The sequence below is a fragment of the Pituophis catenifer genome, unplaced genomic scaffold, assembly GCF_029215685.1.
Source record: "Pituophis catenifer annectens isolate HBS135680 unplaced genomic scaffold, rPitCat1.0.hap2 SCAF_4, whole genome shotgun sequence".
Classification (NCBI taxonomy): domain Eukaryota; kingdom Metazoa; phylum Chordata; class Lepidosauria; order Squamata; family Colubridae; genus Pituophis; species Pituophis catenifer.
Window position 1 is genome coordinate 89,451,153 of NW_027256884.1, and position 24,041 is coordinate 89,475,193.

A 24,041-nucleotide genomic window follows, 5' to 3' on the forward strand; every position below is an offset into this window, starting at 1 on the left:
AACATCAAAATAATTATGTTAATTTATGCAAGAGATTAAGAGGAACCTTTAAATGTCGAAGAATATAAGATTATTTTTGTTAAGAAAAATTGCAATTATGAAAATGAGTGTACAAGTCCAAATTAACTATTTATTTTAAATGACACCAATTCAAATTTCAGAGAGAATCTTAACAAGAACAGCAAGAACCTAGTGCCACATTCAAATGGAGCGGCAAATGACTTAGAGTCAAATAAAAAAAATCCTACAAAATTCCAAACAGAAAGGCAGCCTTGCCCTTTCATACTTTAAATTGTATCATAAAGCAAGCTGCCCACCATGGATAGCAGAAGGGATGAAAATCTGCAAATAGCAAAATAGAAATTTTGGAAGGACTTGACTTAGCCAATGGACTTCATAGTAATACAAATCAGGATAAGAACTTAAAAAGACATATTATTAGACAAAGTCTGATAATAGAATAAAATTGAACAAACATAATAGTATGTCTGACAGGTTCAGCTCTAGCTTCTTCATGTAAGAAGGAGCTATAGCAAGAAAAATGTAATTATGTATGCAAATATGGTTTAAACAGATTCTATGAATAGGCTAAAAACACAGCAAAACTACTTAGTGAAGGCTTCAATACACCATGGGTGATATATTTATAAATCATTGGAAAGATGAATTATATCAAGAAGAAAGGGGAACATTAACAAATAAAAGGAACTTGAAACTATAAAACCAACATCACGTATAAATTTTTATATAACACAGAGACAGAAAAAACAAAAAAAAACTGGTAAAATGGATGCAAAACTTAAAAGAAGCAGTTACTAAATAACAATGGGAAGAATTATTGACTAAAACTATATATTTTATATCAAATTATAACTTTCAAAATGTTACAAAATGTTTTACAGACAGTATATAACTGCATTGGTACGGTAATACCTAAGATACAGGAACTATACATCAACATACATTGAAAATGTCATGAAAAAGAAGAGAGATTTGATCATATGAAGTGAAGATTTGGTAAACCCAAACTGATAACTGATAACTGGACCTTGAAGCAATGGATGGCCAGCAATGTAGATATTGATGTACATGTTAAATTGGGAGGAGAACTCTCATCACACAAATAAGTACCTCTATCCCTGACAACATCAGCTGAAACTTGTCTTCGATACAGGAGAAAACCTACCATGATACAGTGCCTTCAATTGTCAGATATTATAATTGGCCCACAAAGATAACATAGTTGAGGGCTTCAAAAGACACCAAGAGATCAGGGTCTAAAAAGATGGATACATCACTTCTGTCCCAGCTTCACTTCAAAGGTCTTCAGCAAGTGTAACAATGCCTCTCTGTACTAAGCACAAATCTGAGTAAAAAAAAATCAGCTTCCTGCATAATCCTCTGCAACTATAGTCTAACCACCTTCTCAAAAGACTTCCTGAATAAAGGCAAATTTGAGATGGGTTAATAATTATAAAAATGCTTTGGATCCAGAGTCTGTTTCTTGAGCGGGGATGGGGATGCACCACCATCTTTCTTAAAGAGCCAGAATCACTGCATGGACCCAGCAACTGGTCACCTCCCAGGCAACCTGAACAACTGTTAATGTACAATGTACTTGTACATAATGTAGTGTAAACAAATGTGTAATAGCTACAAGTACATGTAGTTCCTGACCAGCACTTTCTGTTTTTAAACTGTCTCACATATATGCTGGGGATGATGCTGATTTAATAATTTACTGTAATAATTAAAATTTTGCTATTACTAGATTTTTATTTCAAGGCCAGCATCTTACCACTATGCCAAACTATCTCTCATGTTAAAATGGTTTGGATTTTAAATAATACTTGACAAGGAAAGGCAGATGTGTTTTCCTACTATCCAGATTGTTCTGACCATGATGCAGGTATTTTTTTTCAAGGAAACAATTATTCCTAAATGCTTTGTTATTCATCATTTGCTTTATTGAAACTCTGATTTTGTTTCAACAACAATTAATACTCAAGCTAATAAAGAAGTAAGACTCAGTAACCATGACAACTAAGGAAAAATAAACTGGTAGTGATAACATTCCTATTCATGTTTACTTAAAAGGAGGTGAGGTGAGTGGCTATGGATTTAGTGTAAGATCAAAAATAAGAAGGATCAAGCATATGCACTTGCTTTCAGAATGCCTTCTCATTTCCTGAAAAGTAGAAATCTGGGACAACAGTCTATATCAGAGACTGGGTTGACTTCATCCATTGTTCTTGACAGCAATCAATCCTGGTAAGAGATATAGATGGAGATATAAGAAAATGAATAAATCATTTAAGAACTGGATCTTCTACTATGTAGTATTTTTTTATTTTTTATTTTAATTTGATTTATATGCCGCCCTTCTCCGAAGACTCAGGGCGGCTTACAATGTGCTCAGCAATAGCCTTCATCCTTTTGTATATTTATACAAAGTCAGCTTATTGCCCCCACAAACTGGGTCCTCATTTCACCTACCTTAGAAAGGATGGAAGGCTGAGTCAACCTTGAGCCTTGGCGAGATTCGAACCCTGCAGTAATTGCAGGCAGCTGGTCTTAAGCAGCTTAATAACAGGGTGCCTCAAACCCTTGTACTACCAAGGCTATCTTCAAACTATGACTAATATAGGCTTTACCACAGTCACACCAAATCATCTTCCTTTCCTTTCCATCTTCTTTCCATCTTTTTGTATAAAATAGATGAGGGCTTAAAACATGGGCTTAAAAAAAGCTTAATAATTTTTGACTACCACATTTAAATATTGCCATACTGTAGCGTGTAAGGAATTCATACAGCCTTGAATTTGCTGACCAAAATTTAGTGTATGACTTCTTTTAACTTTGGACACAGTTCCTAGCTTATCTTGTCCTGATTTTTTGACTGCTGGCTAATTTCCAGATTTCCTGGCATATGACTACACTTCCTATGCAGTATGCCACTGATTTATCTTTTTGATCTGACACTCAAGTCAGCTTGATCTCATTCATGATTCATTTGGTATACTGGGCTGTTTGCCTGGGTTTTGCTATTTTTGGATTGTTAGCATTTATCTTCAGAAAATTAAGATTTTTTTAAAAAAAAAAGTCTTTTAAAATTAATAGATGAATCAGTCTTATATTGGAAGATAAAAAGCTTCAAACACAAAATGCAGGAAGAATGTAGATGAACCCAATTTGGGAATATTGCTTTATGTGGCTGTTTATATGAGGTGATTTGCCACTTTGGCATAACTTGTCATCCCTGAATGGCAGTTCCTTTCTCCACATTGCATTTGCACTAGCTAGTCAGCTTTTTAATTATCCTCACATTTAAAAGCAATTTGCAATATAATTAGGAGAAATAAAGGGAGAGTTATACTTTAAATTTTAGGTTAGTATTTCCTTTGCAAGCATACCAGTTGCCTAAAGAACATATAATATGTAGCAACCAAGGCCTTCATTTTATATTTATTAGCAGTTTAGTAAATAAAAATTCTATAGGATTCTAAAGGTTCTTTTCTTAAAATATGTGAATAATGGTTACTAAAGTTATTAGCATATATATGTTCAAAAACATGCAAATGTAAGCTGTATCAAGATAATGAAACATTCAAGTGAGTGCATCAAATGGTGGTTACAAATTACTGAAATTAATTGAGAGCTGCATTGTTAATGCTAATGAAATACAGTTGGGGATATTAAAATGTTCCATTTTTGTTCAATAATTCTGCTTCTGCAGACAAAGGGATAATATAGTTGGATATCAGAAAAAAACACCTTTATTTTCTTTCTTGAATCTTACCTCATCAGTGTTCTCATTCTTCTTCTGTCTAAGCTCTGTACGATTTTGTAAGATAAAACTGCACTATAAAATTGCAGAGACCTCAACTGCTATTTGTAGTCATGTCACAATTTCATATATTTTATCAGTGGCACCTTTTTCAACTTTTTCCAGGCAAAGAACTAAGAAAACATGTATAATACTTTAAAATAATGCAGGACGTTCTTGTAGTTTTAAAATAGTTTGCCTTTCCATTATTCAGTATTCACAACATATGATATATTTGATAAATTAACCTATATATTTCTTTTTAGAACTCATTGAAATCTGAAAAGGAGCCATTAAGATGAGAAATTATGAGTGAACTGAAGATGAGAAAATATGTATCTTACAAAATTGGTTTTAAATCATTAGAGATTTTTGTCTGCTAAATTTAGTACCTATTCTTCTATACTTTAAAAGAAATAAGTTAAGTAAGCATTTTAGCAGAAATGCACAGAGTTTGAACATAAATGTTTTCTGCTAAATTAATGTGCAAAATTTGCTTCAAAGCTCATCTGTTCGCTAGATAAGAATTTCCCTTGAGCTTCTAGCTTTGGGTTTGGAGGTTAGCCAGAGGACGGAATAATCAGACTCAGCATAGGTAAAATAATAAATGAAGTATTGAAACATTTACTATATCCAGAAAATGCTTCTTTGCAGACACTGTTTGCAGACACTGCAAACACTGTTATATTTGGAATGCATTTATTTTTTCTCCTCGGAATGAATTTTGCACTCTGTTTTGAAATATTTTTTTCATAAGAGAAAAAAACCATTTTCAAGAAATCTTAAATTCTATTAATCTTCTAATATCACATTTTCCCCAAATTACCTTATTCATATGTGCATGTGTGTGTGTACGTGTGCGCACAATTAGAAATTTCTACAGCATATATACAAATGTATATAACATTTGTATATCCTTAGTTTAAGGATATAGATACACATAAAACCAATTATTTAACTTCTACATTTTTATATTTATACATCATATCAGGTGCTGCGAGACAACTCAGTTTTAGAAGGATTGTTATTTACTTAAAATTTCTAAGGTTTTTATATGCCAAAACTTCAGGGATAATAGTTAGTTGTATGATGGCAGTGTGGAAGTTTGTTATTTGAATATCCATTTAATGTTGATGTTATAACAATATTTCAGCAAGTTGTTTGACAGACAATGAAATGTTCCAAGGATCTGACACCATCTATATAATCAAAGCAAAGGTTTGATATTTTTCCAAATTGAAAATAATGAGGCTTTCAAGACTGATGTCAGCATTTTTAGTAGGTCAGATCAAGAAACAGACACCAGAAGCAGTACTGGAAATCTAGTTTGTTGTTATAAGGTATAATACAGAATCTTGATAGCCTCACAAAGTTTCTCCCTCTCTTTAAACCAAAGGGAGAATTTGTTCCTCATCCTAACTAAGCTGACAAAGTTTTCATAACAGCATATTTTCTTCAAGAGCCTGATAGTACAGTGGACTAAAGCACTGTTATTAACATCTGCTGCTTGCAATTACTGCAAATCTCACCAGGCTCAAGGTTGACTCAGCCTTCCATCCTTTCAAAGGTAGGTAAAATGAGGACCCAGATTGTGGGGGCAATAAGCTGACTTTGTATAAAATATACAAAAGTATGAAGGCTATTGCTTAACGCATTGTAAGCCGCCCTGAGTCTCCGGAGAAGGGCAGCATATAAATTAAAGCAAAAAAAAAAAAAAAAAACCAGAAACACCATCTCTATATTGTGTTGCACTTACACTGTCTGTTTTATTCTCTAGTTATGTTGTCTCTAGCAGTATAGTTTTGTCTGTGTTTACTTAGAAATGGAGTGTATTACCAGGTAAATCAGTATAGGGATACTGTCTATACATGAGAGATGGGCAGCTTTTGGGGGCTGAACACTATCATGTTTGGGATAGAAGTTAAAGCTTGCAGAATACAAAGCAATGAATTGGTAGAGAAAAATGGGAAAAAGCTTCACCATGCATATAGTTACTAGTATAGGAAAGGTAAAGGTAAAGGTTCCCCTTGCACATATGTGCTAGTCATTCCCGACTGTAGGGGGCAGTGCTCATCTCCGTTTCTAAGCCGAAGAGCCAGTGTTGTTAGAAGATGTCTCCATGGTCATGTGGCCGGCATGACTAAATGCCAAAGGTGCATGAAACACTGTTACCTTCCCACCAAAGGTGGTCCCTATTTTTCTACTTACATTTTTTACGTGCTTTTGAACTGCTAGGCTGGCAGAAGCTGGGACAAGTAACAGGAGTTACTTGTCCCAGAGTACGCAGCACTAGGGATTTGAACCACTGAACTGCCAACCTTTTGATCTACAAGTTCAGTGTCTTAGCTACTGAGCCACCGTGTCCCTTTTACTAGTATAGTACTACACTACTAGTTGTGTCGGGACTGCCAAAACTCTTCCAAGTTGAAAGGATTGAACAGTGACATTACCATTGCCCAGTGGATGTCCAGTTGGGGGTTCCTTTCATGACTCTGTTAAGTTGGTACCCATTTATCTACTTGCAGTCATCCACTTTCAAATTGCTGGGTAAGCAGGAGCTCAACCATGTGACAGGAGTTACCCCACCCTGCGCAGCAACAGGGTCTTAAATGCAAACCTGCTGATTGTCAGCCCAGTGTCTTAGCCTTGTGAGTCACTGTGTTCCTAAAATGCATATAACTGAGGTCAGGCTTTTCTTTTTCTCATAGTTTGGGGAAATATTTACTTTTATTAATTTACTGTATTTTTTATTTAGAAAAAGTGGTACCAAATAGTGTTATTAAAATTTGGAAATGTTATCATAGGGGGGGAATCTAATGATCATAGTCTATGTGCTACACAAGGCTCGTGAACCATAGAAGTGAGTTTCCAGTTGGAGTTCTTAGTGCCCTACTTTTGTTTTTAATTGTTTTGTTTTTAATTGTTTTGTTTTTAATTGTTTTGTTTTGTTTTGTTTTGTTTTGTTTTGTTTTGTTTTGTTTTGTTTTGTTTTGTTTTGTTTTGTTTTGTTTTGTTTTGACTATCTGTGCACAGGAATGCACTGTTATCTCTCTACCAAATAAAACAAAATATAAAGGGAGAAGACTTAACTAAAAATAGAACATTGAATCAAACAATTTGTGTTTATATTCCAGAAACATATCATTGTTATGCTTAATATTTAAAATATAATTGGGGTTATTTATAATGCTTCATGGGAAAAATATCTGAAAGAAGAGGAAGGGGACTGTTAGCCATCATTTTTAAAGATATTCCTATTTGAACATTGAGCCATAAACAAAGAGGTATGAACTCTGAAGCAAAAAAAAAAACAAAAAGCATATCTAAAAGATTTCTTGGGTACTAAAAATTGATTTCTTATTATTACTCTGGAAAATGTAATCATGGATTCTAAATGTAAATAAAAACTTAATGTTAGCTGGGTTATATGTCTCATCTGCCCTTCCTTCAAAATAGCTATGTATTTCTATTTAAAATGCTGTATATACTGCATTGAAAGTGATCCTCTGTATATTAAATAATTATCCAAACTTCAATTTAAAAAAGAAACCACATAAGAAAAACAAAAAAACAACAACACCTAGTAATAGTTACCATGTTTCCTCAAAAATAAGAACCAATCTTATTTTCTTTTGGGCTTGAAAATAGATAATTGGGTTTATTTTCAGGGAGGCCTTATTTTTTTTAACAGTAGGAGGGGGCCACTGTCTGCTTGCCCACAGCTGCAATGGACCAAGCTCTCGGCATGCCACAATCTCCACCCACCCTGCCTGTTGGTCCAGCTGTTGCTGACACACTACTCGGCCACAGCAGGCACCATGCTGGCCATCAAGCAGCTGCCCATACTGCTGCTGGCCTCGTGGGGCTCTATCCTCCTGGCAGGGCAGGTGGAGGCCAAGGTGTGATGAGATCTTGGCCCTTATTGACGCTGCAGGCAGTGGAACGGAAGTTCCCAAACACTTTTCATCCAGAGGGAGACAAAGCTTTGTCTGCTTGCAAAGGGATGCTTTGAAAGGGAGCTAATTACTCCATTTCAAACTATCCCCTTTGCAAGCTCAAGTCTCCATCATTTCTCTGTCTGGGCGAAAAGTGTTTGGTCGCTTATGGAGCACTTGGGAATGGAACAATTTGCCTGCTGGTGCCACCGGTACTACAGCACAAGCTTCTCGCGAGCCTTCTATGAGTCAGGCAGCCACGCAGCACATCCGAATCACCAGTCTTCTCCCCCCCGCCTCTGCCTCCAAGTTCTGACTTATCGGTATTTGCATTGTGCCAAGGGATCTGGCAGGCTGCGGCTGCTGCTGGACACCATCAGCCCCCACATGCTCATTACCTCTCATGCTGGCCATGCCCATCTCCCTGGGCTTATTTTTGGGTTAGGTCTTATATTAGGCCCACTGCAAAAAAAAAAATCAGGCTGATTTTCAGTGTGGGTCTCATTTTCAGGGAAACGCGGTAGGTACTTTAATTGTTACTCAATGTATTTTCATTTTCTTTCCTGATTTAAATGATTAAACTTTTCAATATCTTTTACCCCACTGTAATTTTTAGCAATGTGTGAAGTCAGCTATTGACTTAATTAATTATAGTCTTCATTATTGTTTTAAAGGAGTTATTATTTTATCCTGCTATTAAACTATGAACCTGAATTATGTACTAAAGTAGTTGTTTTCTACTATTTTAATGGTTGTATTGTGTTTATATGTACCTTTTCCTGAAAGCATGTTTTTATTTATCTTGTTTTTGTTTATTTTTTAATAATTGATTGTATGCTGTCAAGAGTCATGTTTAGTGAGATGGGCAGCTATGTAAACATGTTAAATAAAATAAAATTAAATAAATAAATAAATCTTAGTGACAATTATGTTCATTAAGCAATTAAGTTCATCCAAAAAACTATATCTGAATATTTATTTATAACAACCTTTGAAGAATGTGAATGATTAATATAAAACGCATTTCCAGTGTCAACATTGCTTGAAAACACTAAAGATTAAGATTGTTTGAAGAAACAAATATAAAGTTGATTTATTTGATCAAGAATAAAATAGATATGTTATTTCTGATACTTAATGGACTTTTGCTAACAAAAAGACTAAAATGATGGTGCTTTATGGATTTGTTTATAGATAAGAGAAGGGATATGGGAAGAAGACATCATTTGTTGTAATTTAACAGAAGTGAAAAGTTACCAATATTGTTTATGCTTGTGATGAAGGTTGGGAGCATGTCTTTATATATTCCTTTTAATTTCTTTTATTATAGTCTTACCTTTCTTTTCTTTTCTTTTCTTTTCTTTTCTTTTCTTTCTTTCTTTCCTATTTTTTGCTTTGCACCTTTTACTATTACTTTCTATTTTAATTTTAATTTTTACTTTTTGTAATTATAATCTTTTAGGGTTAGAGCTGCATTCAGAGTTGCAAATAATTAGAACAATGGGGGGAAAGTATTGACCTGTTATTAGATATTTCTTTCAAATAATTCACTTTTTAAAATTGTCCTCTGTCACTGAAATTGTGGATATTAAAGCAATTATGCCCATGTGGCCAGAGAAAATTTGGTGCTCAGAATTCAGATCAATCAGTAAAATCTGTCCTTGTGCTTTCAGTGATTAACAAGGGTACCAAAATGGATGCTTTGTGTCTATCAAACTTCCAAGATTCAACTGGCCTTAAAGACAGATGTACAGTCGTTTACCAAACATCCTATGGCTGAAGATATCTGGATTATTTTGTCAAAATAGAGTGACTAGCTTAAAATCATCAAGCTGGCTTTGTGCCTTGTTTCTGTCTGGGTGCCTTAACTACTAATCAGAATGACTCTCTTTTTGCTCTTATACTTGCTGCATAAAGAATCTCTGTTGGGTTAGTTCAGTATATATTATTTTTTATAAATATTTAGTTGAGGTCACCCAGATAATAATAATAATAATAATAATAATAATAATAATAATAATAATAATAATAATAATAATAATAATAATATGTTCAATTGACTGAATTTCACATTTAATGATTAAAAGAGATAATAATAATATGGTTTATCATGTATTTTTTTTATAGACCAGATCCTGTATTATGGACAAAGGATGGTGGAGAATTACCAGATCCAGAAAGAATGGTTATCAATGGTAGGGAGCTACACATTAATCCCCTAAATAGAACGGACAATGGTACTTACAGATGTGAAGCAGAAAACTCTATTGGCCTAAACAGTGCAGAGTATGTTCTTATTATACATGGTGAGTACTTTATTACTGATATGATACTGCATATTTGCATGTGCTGTAATACATTTTATTTATAAAATATTTATAAACTTGGAAAAGTATTAAAGTTGTTTGCAGTTGATGAATATATGCGTATGTAACAAAGACAGAGAATATATTGTTGATGGAAGTTGTTTTCATACATTAAATGACTGAGAGAGAGAAAAATCATAAACAGAATTTGCCATTCAGGCTCTCAAGTTCTGCACCATTGACTGCAGAAATCCAAATTCAAGTATCCAAAACAAATGACTGTCTAGTGGGTGCTTAAACAGGGCCGGTGAAGGAGACCTAATTGTAACTTCTGAACAAAATATAAATTAGTGCTTCAAACAGGATGTCTTCAAATGGCAAAGGAAAAAAATAAAAAAATTTTGCAAAAGTGTTGTTTATTGATTAAGAGTTTTATATGGAAAGTGACCATGGAATCTGTTTGTTTACCTAGGATATTATGTTTTATATCTGAACATCCCAAATTCTATTTAATCAGGCCTTACCTAAAATTTTAAAAGGAATTTATATTCTCATAAAACAATGTTTCTGTATTTAAAAAAAAAAGTGCGAAGAACAAGCAATGTGTACGAAGTGTTTAATTTTCATACTTTCAGTTAATATTTTATCTGAGTCACTGCAGACTCATGTGCAGTTTTTATTTTTCAGAATAACTTTATGTGTTTAGTAAAAGTATGGAATTAATTTTATCTATAGTGATTGCATTAGTTGGTTCAAGATTACTAGCTACATTTTGTGTGTATATATACACACACACACACACACACACTTTTTAATTAGTCACTTGTGGTTGTGTTGTTGAACTACAATTTTCAAAATCATCCCAGAGATCAAAATTTGCATTACGTTAGTGGCAAAGGTATTGATATATATGATGTAGAGATTATGTGTATGGATCAGATGTTCTAGTATTTTCAAAAAGTTTCAATTATTTATGTTTCCTAGCTTTTTAAAGCAAACTTTCAAAATTGTTCTCTTACAATAAACTACCTTCTCCATTCTTGAACACCTATTCGATATTCTGTCGACTCTTAGCTTCATCAAAGTCCATTTGATTAGTACTGTATATAGAAAGCAAGAGGTGCCAAACATATGATACAGTGTTTCCCCAAAAATAAGACCCTGTTTTATATTTTTTTGAACCTTAGAATAAGTGCTTGGGTTTATTGCCATGTGCTCAAAAGCCCATTGGGCTTATTATCAGGGGATGTTTTATTTTGGGGGAAGCAGGGTACTCTTTGGCAATATCATCCATTATAGTTCTTCAAATATAAAAAAGGTGACGATGACAGCCAGAAAAAGTTTGACAATGGAGATATAATGAATTTGAATCAGGGACCAAATTCAACTGATTCTTTTCTGGTAAATGGATATTTTGTAGTTAGTTAGTTAGTTAGTTAGTTAGTTAGTTAGTTAGTTAGTTAGTTAGTTGATGTATTGGGGGCATTTCTAGGGCCACCCACTCACCAGTAATTCCGAACATCTTACAAAAGATAAACAAGTATTTAAAAAAATACAAAAGGGTGATCACAAAAAACTGAAGCAGGGAGGCAATAGTTTACACAGTACTTCAAAATTACAAAGCAATTAGGGGGATCACACTCCATCATTAATCCAATGTCTGTGGCATGAAGCAATTCTTTAATGTTTTCTTAAAGATCATTGTGGTCAGGCCTATATAAACACAACTACTATGGAAGAAAATTTGTGATAGCAACCCAATGATTTTCAAAAGTCAAAATCAGATTTTTTTTTATTTTAATGTAAAGTTTATATATTCACACACACCACTCCTCCCCCCCACCCCTCAGAACACATGTACCAGTGACCTTCGCTTGGCCACTACTCATTGAGAAAATTTCTGTACAGAAAGCAATTTATCAGTGAACAAATAAATATACATTTCTTCATGCAAGCTTTCCTTCGTATAATTCCTTCCATATAAGAAATTTTCAGAAACCATCATATATTTTGCTATAATTTTTAGTACCATAGCATGATAAATGTTTAGAAATATGAGTGCATTAAAGTTTATTAAATCATTTTCCTTTTGCTACTAGTTAATTGTTTGCACCCTGTTGATCTGATTATCTAGCTCAATGGGAATCAGAACAAAAGTGTCATTATAAAGATTACGTTGTAATGATAAAAGTTTATCATTGCCTAGTTGCTGACACATTTTGTAATTTGGTAGTCTTTCATATTATGTAGCTGAGAATTGACCTTGCTGACATTTTCTGTAATGGGTAATTGAGGTGTGGGTTTTTTTTAAAATCCTAATTAAATTTCTGCAAATATAGATTTAGAACTACAGAGAATAATTGCAGTTTATGAGGGAAAGAGTGTTAGTTTAGCAACACTAGACTCATTAGAAACAAAATAAGATTTTCCTGGCATTTACAAGTTTTTAAAAGTTCCATTATTTAGCAGTGTTTGTGGTCAAATGTTTTTTTCATACAATTTGATGTTACAGACAGATAATTTCTTATTCTTGTCTTGTTTTTGACCAATAAGATTATAAGTATAGGTTTTTGGATTGCTTCAGATGGGACTCTTTTAGTCTTTGCAGTGTGAACATGGGAAAAAGTTTTTGACTTTTAATAGAGGACATATACCCTTATCTTCATTTTGCACAAATGATATATTCTTCCAATATAGAGGTATTAAGCATTTTAGTTGGGTAAGGGAACTTACGATAATCTTTTCTCTCTTTAACAGTTCAGTTTAAGAATACCAAGCACAGAACCAAAAAAAAATAGTTTCCTTCCAAAATATGCTCAGGACATTTATAGGAGCTCAGCAGAATAGTGACTACACATTTCATTTCATTTTTCTCCAATTGTTCATGTGACATGATTATGAGTTATGCCTCAATCTGTTTCTTATAAAAGAGTAAAACATCGGAAAGAGTAAAAGTTGAAGCACTCATGGCTTAAATATTAGCACCATTCTCTCTAGCTCCTTTTCTGTTCTTAATTTCTGTTCTTGTTTTAGAAATTTGAAAAACAACTGTAAACCTTCCATTGGCTTATCTCAGTATACAATGAATTGAAATCTTATGAATCTAAACAAAAAACATATTCATTCATCATGTATGTGTAAATTTATTTTGTTTTTCTAGCATCTCATGATGTGATTCTTAAAATGTGAAATATAAAAATAACCCTAATGGATCATTTATGCATATACACAAATGTGTCAGTCAATCAGTCTCTCTGGCTGGCTATCTCTCTGTCTAGTGATCTATCAATCTATCTTACCTCCAAACTGAGAAGAAAAAGAATCTGAGCTGATTGCTAGATTTAGTGGAATAGGAAATTGCGATGCCTTCACAAAAGTATATTTGTGTTTTTCACTCACTTGAATTCTTTCTCACTGTAGATTGTAAAACGCATCAGATTTACGGTTGAAAGTCAGCTAATAATTCAGCATGTAGCCTGAGTAAGAGAAAAAAAATGCTAACTAGTTAATTTAATATTGAATAGCCCTTTGTCTTTTAAAATATTATTTTTGCATTGAATCAACACTTGTGGTAAGCATCTTGAACAGTTCTAATGTTATAGTTAATGATAAGTCAACTCCGTTTATAAGAGGATAAAACAATTCTTCTAGAATATCATTATGCTAAAGACTCTTTAGAAACCTGTGCAATGGAAAAAGTCAGCTGAAGCAAATCTAGTCTTCCAAATGTTATTTGCACAGAATCTTGGAGAAATTATTTTTTAAGAAAAAAACCAGTTTCCCAAATCACTGGGTCAGATATAAGTTTTATATTTCAATTTTCCAAACATGACAAACATTTTCTTTTTTAAAAAAAATTCAATTATTTTCTCTCACACACACTATTTCCCTCCTTTTTCTCTTTTTGGGTAGCAGATGATACATATTTATTTTAAAATATGGATACCTCTATGAGATACATCTATATTACATTTTTTTGAATCAAGTATATTACTGTTTCATTAACACTATATAATATATGAAGCATAGCCAGTATCATCAAATTAGTGGCAAATAAGTTTAGATATGGAAAAAATTGCATTTTTACTTTACTGAATTTAAAGTAACTGAATGTTACTTTCCGATTTGTGATTGTAAAGATTTTTACATAGAAATATAAGTAAAGATTTTTTAAAAAAATTAATTTATACCTTAAATTAATTTATTTTTGTAGGTAATCAGCAAGTTATGAACATAAAGAACCCTTTAAAATCTGTCTCATTGCATCTCCAAGGATTACTTTTAAAATTATTTTTAATTTTGTTGTACAAGTTACATTTTAAACCATTCTCATTTAAGAAACTACTTGATAAGTTACATTGAAACTGAGGTTCTAACAGTGACGAAGATGATGAAACAACAGCAGGAAATGTCTCAGCAGTTTATTCAATCACAAATGACAAAATCAGTATCTTGTGTAAGCAACTGTTAACTGAACTTTGGAAAAAATAATCTGTGTATTTTATTTGTGAATATATCAGTTTGGTCTAGTTGTTAAGGCATCATATTACAACCATGAGTTCTAGTCCTGCCTTACCCATGAAAGCCAGCTGGGTGACCATGGGACAATGACTCTCTCTAAGCCAATTCACTTCATGGGGTTGTTGTTGTAGGGAAAATAGGACGAGGAAGGTATGCTAGATATGTTTACTGTCTTGAGTTATTTGTAAAAATAACAAAAGTGGGATACAAACAAATGAAATAAATAAGTAAAGTACCATTAAAAAACTTACAGAATTACAAAAACCAAATAACTTGTGTCAAAATTTTTGTCTATATTATTAAAATAGGTTCACATAAACTTTCTTTATAGTCCAACATTTAAAATCATGCTTCCACATTGGCATAAAGTACCGTAATTACTGAAATTATCTAAAGATATAAACTCAAATCTAAGAAATTGTCATTTATCAAATCTAGACAATTAGCATATTTATGTTTGTATTAGCTGTACATGTACATACTGTACATGTTTTCCAATCTGACTGGAAGACACTGGAACACTGAATATGGAGCACAGATAAACTATTACATTAATGATATAAGAGGTTTCAACTCTTTCTTTCTTTCTGTAAAATTTTTTGCAATGGCTGACTTCTAAATGTGTGTACTTGTCAGACATTCACCGTAATACATGCTGCTGGCCAGGTACAGAATGCACATTCCCATGAGGGACAAATGTTTTTCGTTTTGTACATAAAGGCAGATACATCTTCTAGCTAGGCTGGGAAGTGAAAGAGTTTTGAAAATAAAAAATAGCTCTCCAAGAGAAGTTGCTGAACCAAAGCTGAAAAAGAACAGAGTTTATCTCATATTCCCAGTAGCTTCAGATTAAATTTTGAAATCACAAGCAAAGGGAAAGTCCAGGAAATAGAAAAACATATACTTCAAATAGCAGCTATTTCTAAAGAAACAGATAAGAATGATTTTGCTCTAGATTTATTTTTTTTCTAAATTGAATAAGAAACCTTACAGTTTTATTCATCTGCCTTTTTATCTGTCAAGAAATCTGATTTACACTATTATTTTCTTTTAAACTGTAATATTAATTTGAAACTTCTAGCCAATCTTTTTGGAGCAGAGAACAGGTAATTTGTAGCTATATTATGGTCTGCTTGGAGCACTGCATTTTTTTCTGAACTATTCTTCTAAGTTGTTTCATCATGATACGGATAGATCTTGAATTTTCTTTTTCATCTTTGAATGCCTGCATTTTAATTCTAGCATTTATATATATATTTTTTTTTTATCAAGGGTCAGATTGAGGAAGCTAAGTGTAGACTTCAGGTGACATACTGTACACCTAGAACAGATAGAGTGACAGCAGGAGCTAGCTACAAATCTGGTACACCAAGCAAGAGATGCCATGTCATGAAGAACCAGAGGTGTTTGTTAGAAAGGATGTATCAAAGTGAATATCAGGGGATCCCAGAGTAAATTTTCCTTTGCTCAGTACTATGGATTAAATCTGGACTTTTTTGCATTCTAAACATTCAACCATCCCTTAATACATTATCATAATACAAATTATTAGGCTTCAATCTCTTTGTATGGAAAAAAGCTACAATAGAGATATCAGTTTGTACCAACAAGGTTTCTCAAGAACGTTGCGATTCGAGGTTCTAAACAACTCAGTGAGTACTCAACTGTTTGGTCCTTGCTTCATTTTTGGTTGCATAAAATAAACTAGAGTAGTCAGCCAAGCAAGGCAGTAAAAAAGAAAACCGAGAAAGAAATGCAATAGCAGTTGGTAAGAGGAAGGATAAATAACAATGCAAATCATTATGTTAAGTTCTTTGATAGCAAGTTTCCATATTTCAAGTCTTATATTTTTATAAACCCAAGTAATCTACTCACTCTGTTTCTTATTACATTATTTTATATTGTATAATCTTTTATCAAGAAATTATTTACAATTTATTTTCTGGCACAATCAGTATTAATAACTTTTAATTTCCATTGGCTATCATCATAAAAGACATGAAAACTGCCCAGGTATATACAGATATATCTAATATAACAAATGAAAACTGTTGCTGTCTGAATTTCTACTCAAATTCTGAGTTTGAATTTTTATTCAAATATTGAATAATGAAAATTTATTCACATTTCCTAAAAAGTTTGAAGGTGTAATGCTTCTAAATTTCATTTTGATTGCATTTGTTGCATAGTAATTTTACTCCAACGCGTCAATATTTGTTTTTTATATACAGTTAATGGCTTATGACTTACCAGTGTAAACGGGTGGTTGGTTGCCAGTCTCTGGAGAAGTCTAATCTTATCTAATGAGCAACACAAGACATTGAGATTCAGGAAAATAAAGCTTTATGAGGAGAAAAGAGGAAAGTGGAATAAAATTCACTCATTCATATTAAAATATGCTTCTTTCCATGACTGAGTTGGTTAGACTTGACCTGGGTTGTTGAAGAAGACAACTGCCTATCATTGATAGAGATTCAGAGAACGGAGACTTGCAACAGAGATCTGTACAGCTTCTTCTCCAGCAGGTCAATCACATATTCTTTTCAACATCACCTCTGCCTTTTGTTGTCCTGTTAAGGTTACTAAGCCAAATGTGACTTGCTACGTGGCAGCTAACTGTTCACTTTCTTATATCCAGTTGCTATTTTCCAGTCTCTGTCTGTTCTTGATGAATTGCTTTCCAATTTCACGCATCACTGGATGACCTAAAAATACCCAGCTACTGACCCCATTATCCTATTTTCAAGAAGTAAAACATATTTTCAGATTTCACTTGCCTATTACCTTAACTATCACTAGTACAAGTCTGCTTCCTTTCTCCCAGAGTTCATGAAAAGTTAAAATGGAGTTGCTTTAGCCAAACTTAAAGTTTAAAAGCAAACTAAAGTTTTGTTCTGTTTTTTTCTTTGATTTTTCCAAAATGTTTTTGTTTCTTAATTTTTATTGTCTGTACTATAACTTATGGAATATTGATTTCAAATAAAAATAAGTGTTTTGATAAGTGGCCTTAAATAAACAATAAAAAGATGAGAGCCATTCTGCTTTGGAGCTCCTGTGAAGAGTCAGTGTCTCTCAGCTGTTTTTCCATACTTCTTCCCATCCTGGAGCCAGTGGAAAATCATGCTGCCCTAAATCTTACTTCTCACGCAATGAAAACTTAGTAATCATACAGGATGTGCCAGTATGTGATGCTATCTAGGTACAGTAGCTATAACAAATGTCTAAGGGCCATGATTTGATGGTGGCCTCAGCTAAAATTGCTGCCATGCTTAACATCATCCAACATGTGAAAAATCTTCTCCAACAAGCACATTATTGTTGTATCATGTACTACATTATTTTCCAATCCTACTATTAACAGTTTAACTTTTTTTTTTTAACAAAAAAAGTATTCCTGACTTTTGGGCCAGTTATTTCATGTATCAACCATGTATATATGTATGCCTGTATGTACATATGGATGGATGGATGGATGGATGGATGGATGGCATCTGGAAGATACTGTTATATTCAGAACTGAACTGTTTAATTTAAAAAGCTACCATTTTTAAAGTATTAGCTAAGGGTTAGTCAAATATTTAATAATTTGATGATAAATTGTCTGTTATTTTCAGCCAAAAAAATTTTGCCTGAAATTTTTAATTGGGATTATGCCATAGAGTAAGTTTATGATGTGAATACATTTCAAAATTTAGTTCACAACATCATCCAAATGTGCTTTGCAGTTTTTAATGTAGGAAGTGCAATAGAAATACATTTAAGGTTAAGCCAAATCCTTGCATGATGTCATTTTTATTAAATCGGTTATAAATTCTTCCTTATATTGATTTGTATACTGTCATCAGATTCTGGAATTCATATGTTTGTTTTCCTTATCTGTCACCAGTTGTTTAATAAGAGGAAAAGGAATATCCTGAGGCTAAACTATATAATTTATTAATCATTATTTCTCTAGCATTTAATCTATTTTGTTTTAATTATTTATACCACTATCTATGGAGGTACTGTGAAGCCATCCTAAATGCTAAAGCATCCTATTGCTTTATTTCATCAAAGGAGGTACAGGTCAATGACTTATATAATATAGAAAATGTGTAGGAGAACACATGAAAATTGATTCATTTCAATTCAGTGTGAAATCAAGCTCTCCTTATTGCTTAGAGAGGCTGTATTCTAACTCTTATGTTCCTATTATATAGAGTTTTGTGGATTTCTTTTCCTTATTTGTTTGTTTTTTAATGAACACAAGTGCAGGATTTTTATTTGGTGTGTTCAACATGGTAACATGTTTAAATGTGGTAATGAGAAATTAATGCAGAATGCATGAGTAATTAGACATAACTCTGAATAGTTTCTTTTTGGCTTTTGTTATTGTGATCAATTTATATAGCCACAAAAATCAATGTGCATCTCAAGGTGGCAATCAAAGAAAAAAATAGTAATAGCAACATTAATTATAATGAAACATATTGTGTGCCAGAGGCAACATCAAGCAACCAAAAACAACCAGAAACTCTACCATTAGAAAAACATATGCATGAATTAAATTGTTGTAACTGGGAGAGGCAAAATGAAGTATCAGATTTCTACTTCTCCAAGACCACCAGCTTCTGGAAAAGAATCCGCAAGCTTTAAGAATACCTATAGATGTATTTGACTCCAGTGAGAAAGTGGAAATAGTTAGATTATTCTATGAACTAAGCTCAATTTCACAGTTTTAAGCATCCAAGCTATAATCATTTCTGCTGAATTTAAATGACACCACATCCAAACATATGTATGTTTAAAATATTTTTAAAATAATCCTGTCTTACTTGGAGCTATATAATAATTTAATAATGTATTACATTATTTACAAAATAACAGGCATAAGAACATTCAACCAGCTAATAAAAAAAAAGAAAAAAATCAATTACAAATACAATAAAAACATTGAATAAGTGTACAAACTTGGTGCTGAAATGAAAACATTGGCACAATAAATCAAGATACTTTTTTCTTAGGTTATTGAAGATATTAATGCAAAGCAAGGATGATATGAGAGAAGGACATCTTATAAGTAGTTGGTGTGAAATAGCTCTATTTTTACAGATTAATTGAGTTTGAACTGCTGAGTTCCAAGATTGGAACCTGCAAGCATCTTTTTTTTCAATTGCATCCCTAAATGTAATGCAATTTATAGATTATCTTGCAACTCTAACCTTGCTTGGCCATTCTCTTCCAAGATTTAATTTATTTAATTAATTTATTTATTAATTAATGCCGCCCCTCTCCGAAGACTCAGGGCTGCTCACAATATATTTAAAAAATCATTATAAAAAGACATTAAAAAATTAAAAAACATTAAAAACATTAAAAACTCATTGACATAATTTTAATTTAATTTTCTATGACATAAGATTAAGTTACAGTGTACAGGCATTATAGCTATGTTGAGGGAAGTTTTAGTTTATCTTCTGTTCCCAAAACCATAGTTTATGGTACAGGTTTGTTTTTTGTTTTTTTAGTCTCGTCATATAATATCCAAGACAGGCAACCTCCACTTGGTTTTCAGTGATTTCTCTTCCCCTTTACATTACTTTGAAATTTACATAAAACTGGATTTTGGCATAGGATTGTGCTGTAGTTCACATATACATTTATGAAGCGCATATTCAGTTATGTAAATACCTTCTCAGCCAGTTTCTGGAATAGTTATAAAATATTTATTATATGGCGAAATACTCTGAAATTCTAGTCTTTTTTTTCTTGCATGATTGCTAACCTATCCATTTTTAAATGAATTATGCTGTTTGCATAATAATGCTAAGAAATGCACAAGTTGTTTCTTTTTTTAAAAAAAAGATCATTCATGATTAATGTTGACTAGTGTCAGTTCTGTTTAATAGTCATGGCAGTTGCTCTCCAGACAATGTTGTAGTTTGTCCTTGTGATTAATGTAGCAACATTAAATTTTGAAAAGCCTGCCTTAATTTTGATAGCCAGGGTTATCTCTTATTGAGGAACTCCTTTAAATGTTAATATGTTGTAAGCACAGAGTTATATAGATACCTAGGTGAAAATTTTGCAAAAGTAAATGTTAGAGAATAATAATGTTTACTCTAATTAATTGGGAATGGGAGTGTGACATTTTGGGGTATCTCAAATGTATTAAGTAGGGAAAAGACAGGCAGTCTTTTGAAATGGCAATATAATTTGTAATGCATAAACATTAGGAATAGGTCTAAAATCAAAAAGTCTAGTGGAATAATTAGCTGTGAATGGAGGCTGCTGGTATACATAAAATATTCTAAACCTCAGGATTCTATGCTTTGAAAATAATCCCACTATATGATGCTGCCTGATTTTATTTACCATGTATCCACAGAAATAATGCTCTGATACTGGTTTTCAAAGAAAATGAAAGCTGTATTTCTGACTTGTATTATCCTCCACAGATATCATTAGTTATTCCTGAACTAATGGTGTTTTTAACTCTGTCTATGTGGCTAGTTTCCTAGGTACATAGTGCTTAAAGCCAAATTTCTGAACATTTTCAATAGTTTTCTTCCATGTTTTCTTTTCTTCTGTGTCTTTTTAACAAACAATCAAACAAAAACTTTGCTTCAGGCAGTGAAAATTTTAGGGAGTGAAGTTTTTTTTTCCCATCCTCTGTTTATTGCACTTTCAGAATTAAAATATCTATCTCATATACACTTTTCATACATACATATGCACACTTGGAATTAGAATAGGGAATTTATGATGTGATTATCAGTAATACATTTAGACTGACATGCAGCAGCTCTTGGTTTAGAATATGATCTGAATGCTGATTATGCTTGTTTGTTTCTCTTCTGGTAAGTGTCCTCTATAGATCAATCTTTTAATTAGCACATTGAAGTGAATAGCTCCCAAAACTGCCACCTCCCCCATTAATTATTAAGGTTAATAAATTATTTCTTTACATTATATACTTAATATTCACCAATGCTGTTGAACGATAGTGAACCCTATAAAAGTTAAGGGTTTTTAATGTGTTTCTGCTCTGGGTCTTAGCAGATGACTGTGTCTCTAACAAAATGTGGAAGAAGACAAGCAAACCAAAACCAGCAGCTTTTAGAGTTAGTAGTCATTTGCTCACATTTTTTTTCCATTGAGTCTGTCTGAAAAGTAGGTGTTTTAACATACAACCATCACTTAACATGTGTATTTATTTTAGCATGATGATATTGTGTTGTCATCTCCCACGCTGACACAGCATGTTATTTCATCCATATTTGCTTTCTTACCGTACAAGGCATTTAAAATGGCTTAGCAAAGAAATGAATTCTTGTCATAAAGATTTACTCTCTGACTTTAAAATTTTTCTTTTGAACAATTCTCTTCGTTGATTGGTCCAAAATTCAGTCTGATACTATTTGAGCATTCAAAAAAGAAAGAGAACGAGAAAGAAAAAGAAAAAGAAAGAGAGAGATCTAATGTCAAGAATTTCAAAGTATGTTACCTTACCTTTGTTGATCTGTGCTAAGCATGTTTTAATTGATACATTTTCTACACATGTGCATTGACAAGCTGAATCATTGTTATGCTGCTTCTCTCTGTTTGCATGATATGATTTTATGTTATATTTTTTTCCACTCACCAGATGTTTCCAACATTTTGCTTCCCACCACTGTCATCCCCTCCCTTACCACTGCAACAGTCACAGCCACTGTAGCCTTAACAGGCATAGGCACAGTCACATCGGCAACAGCCATCAACACACGAGGTACAGTATACTTCTTTGTTATGGCCAGAAAATCACAGTATAAATAGGCTCTCACAGGACTAGAAGCCTTAAAAGAATGATCAAAATGCTAAAGGAGAAATGACATTTCTGTGCACATTTTAGTTTTGATAAGTAAGAAGTCCAGTTTGGTTGTTTGCAATTAACATAGCTGTGAATGATTCAACAGCATTTTCTCTAATGACATTTATAAATGTGGGTGGATGTTTTAACTGCTTTCCTAAGTAATTGCTTCCTTAAAGATTATCATATTAAACTTGTGTTAGAAGCAAACCTACTTAATTTTAAATTAACATTATCTTTTAAGAGCATTTGTGTTCTGTTGCTAATATATTGTCTTTGTACAAAAGATTTGTATTTAACCATATATTTATTTAAAACTGTTTGATTAATGATTTTAGTATAATTTCTTAATAATTCTGTTTAGTGAACAAAATGATAGGACTTTCTAATTTCATAAACGGCTTTGTTCAATAGTTTCTCACCTTCAGTGGAGGATTTACTTTACATTTTGGAAGTCTAATGCATTATTAAATTAGAAAATTATTGGAAAGTAAATGTACTGTATAAAAGAAATCTGCCACATTCCCACTTTCTCCCACTCACTGTACGTCCAACCTATGTTGTTATATACATTTACGTTCTAAATAGACTTTACACTCTTACAGCTGAATTCATTATTTCAGCTAAGCAATTGATTCATATTTATGATGGTTGCCGTGTGTCCTTCTGACAAGCAAAATCAATGGGGAAGCCAGATACACTTAACAACTATGTTATAAATTTAGTAACTGAAGTGATTCACTTAACAACTGTGCACAAGAAAGATTATAAAATGGGGCAAAATTCACTTAACAACGATATCACTTAGCAACAGAAATTTTGGGGCCAGTTGTAGTTGTAAGTCAGGGGTGTCAAACTGGAGGCCCATGGGCCAGATGGGTCACACACAGGTCACACCCACCCCAGCTCTGCAAAGGGAAAAAACATCGCGAAACATCACGTGACAGCAACCTGATGCCGCAACTTTGACACCCGTGTTATAAGTTGAGGACTATCTGTATTCATTTCATCATGACACTTGAATGACACTGAAATGGCCTTTGGTACCAAGGATGGAGTTAGAAAGGACAAAATCAAAAATTAGGTAGAGATATCTGTGAAAGTGGAGCATAGCACTATATGCCATTTTGTAATCTGCTCTGCTCTGCTCTGCTCTGCTCTGCTCTGCTCTGCTCTGCTCTGCTCTGCTCTGCTCTGCAGGTTACCCGGTTCTCAAGAAATCATTTTCGGGACTTTGTACTCTTTCAGGAAGGCACAGAATAGTATGCTTTGGGCAGCTTTTCCCTGGGTAGGCATCTGAATGTCTGACTGAGCATTACAATTGAGTTTAAGAGATTATAGATGTAGGTTTAACAGTGTGTTTTCAGTTTGAACAGCACTAGTTTTTTTAAAAAGAGAATCTCAACCTTTTTGGAATGTCTTCAAAAAATGTTTAGAATGTCTTTATGCAGTCATATTCAATTAAATCAACTTACATTTAAATATCTATCTTTTAAAAATATTATTTAACTGTTATAATTTATCATTTGGATCACTCTATGATAGAAGCACCATATTGTAGCCCTGCTTTTCAGTTCCCTCTTCTGTTTCTATCTCAGGATCTCTGGAATTCTTCTCTCTAA

General features: G+C 32.9%; 1 protein-coding gene across 1 annotated transcript in view; it reads left to right on the forward strand.

Annotated features, from left to right (window-relative positions):
- Positions 1 to 24,041, forward strand: part of CADM2 (cell adhesion molecule 2) — a 354,125-nt gene that overhangs the window by 306,505 nt on the left and 23,579 nt on the right. The window contains exons 8-9 of the mRNA XM_070943704.1: positions 9,889 to 10,067; positions 22,216 to 22,338. Of these exons, the coding sequence (XP_070799805.1) occupies positions 9,889 to 10,067; positions 22,216 to 22,338 (302 nt within the window). The remainder of the gene's footprint in view (positions 1 to 9,888; positions 10,068 to 22,215; positions 22,339 to 24,041) is intronic.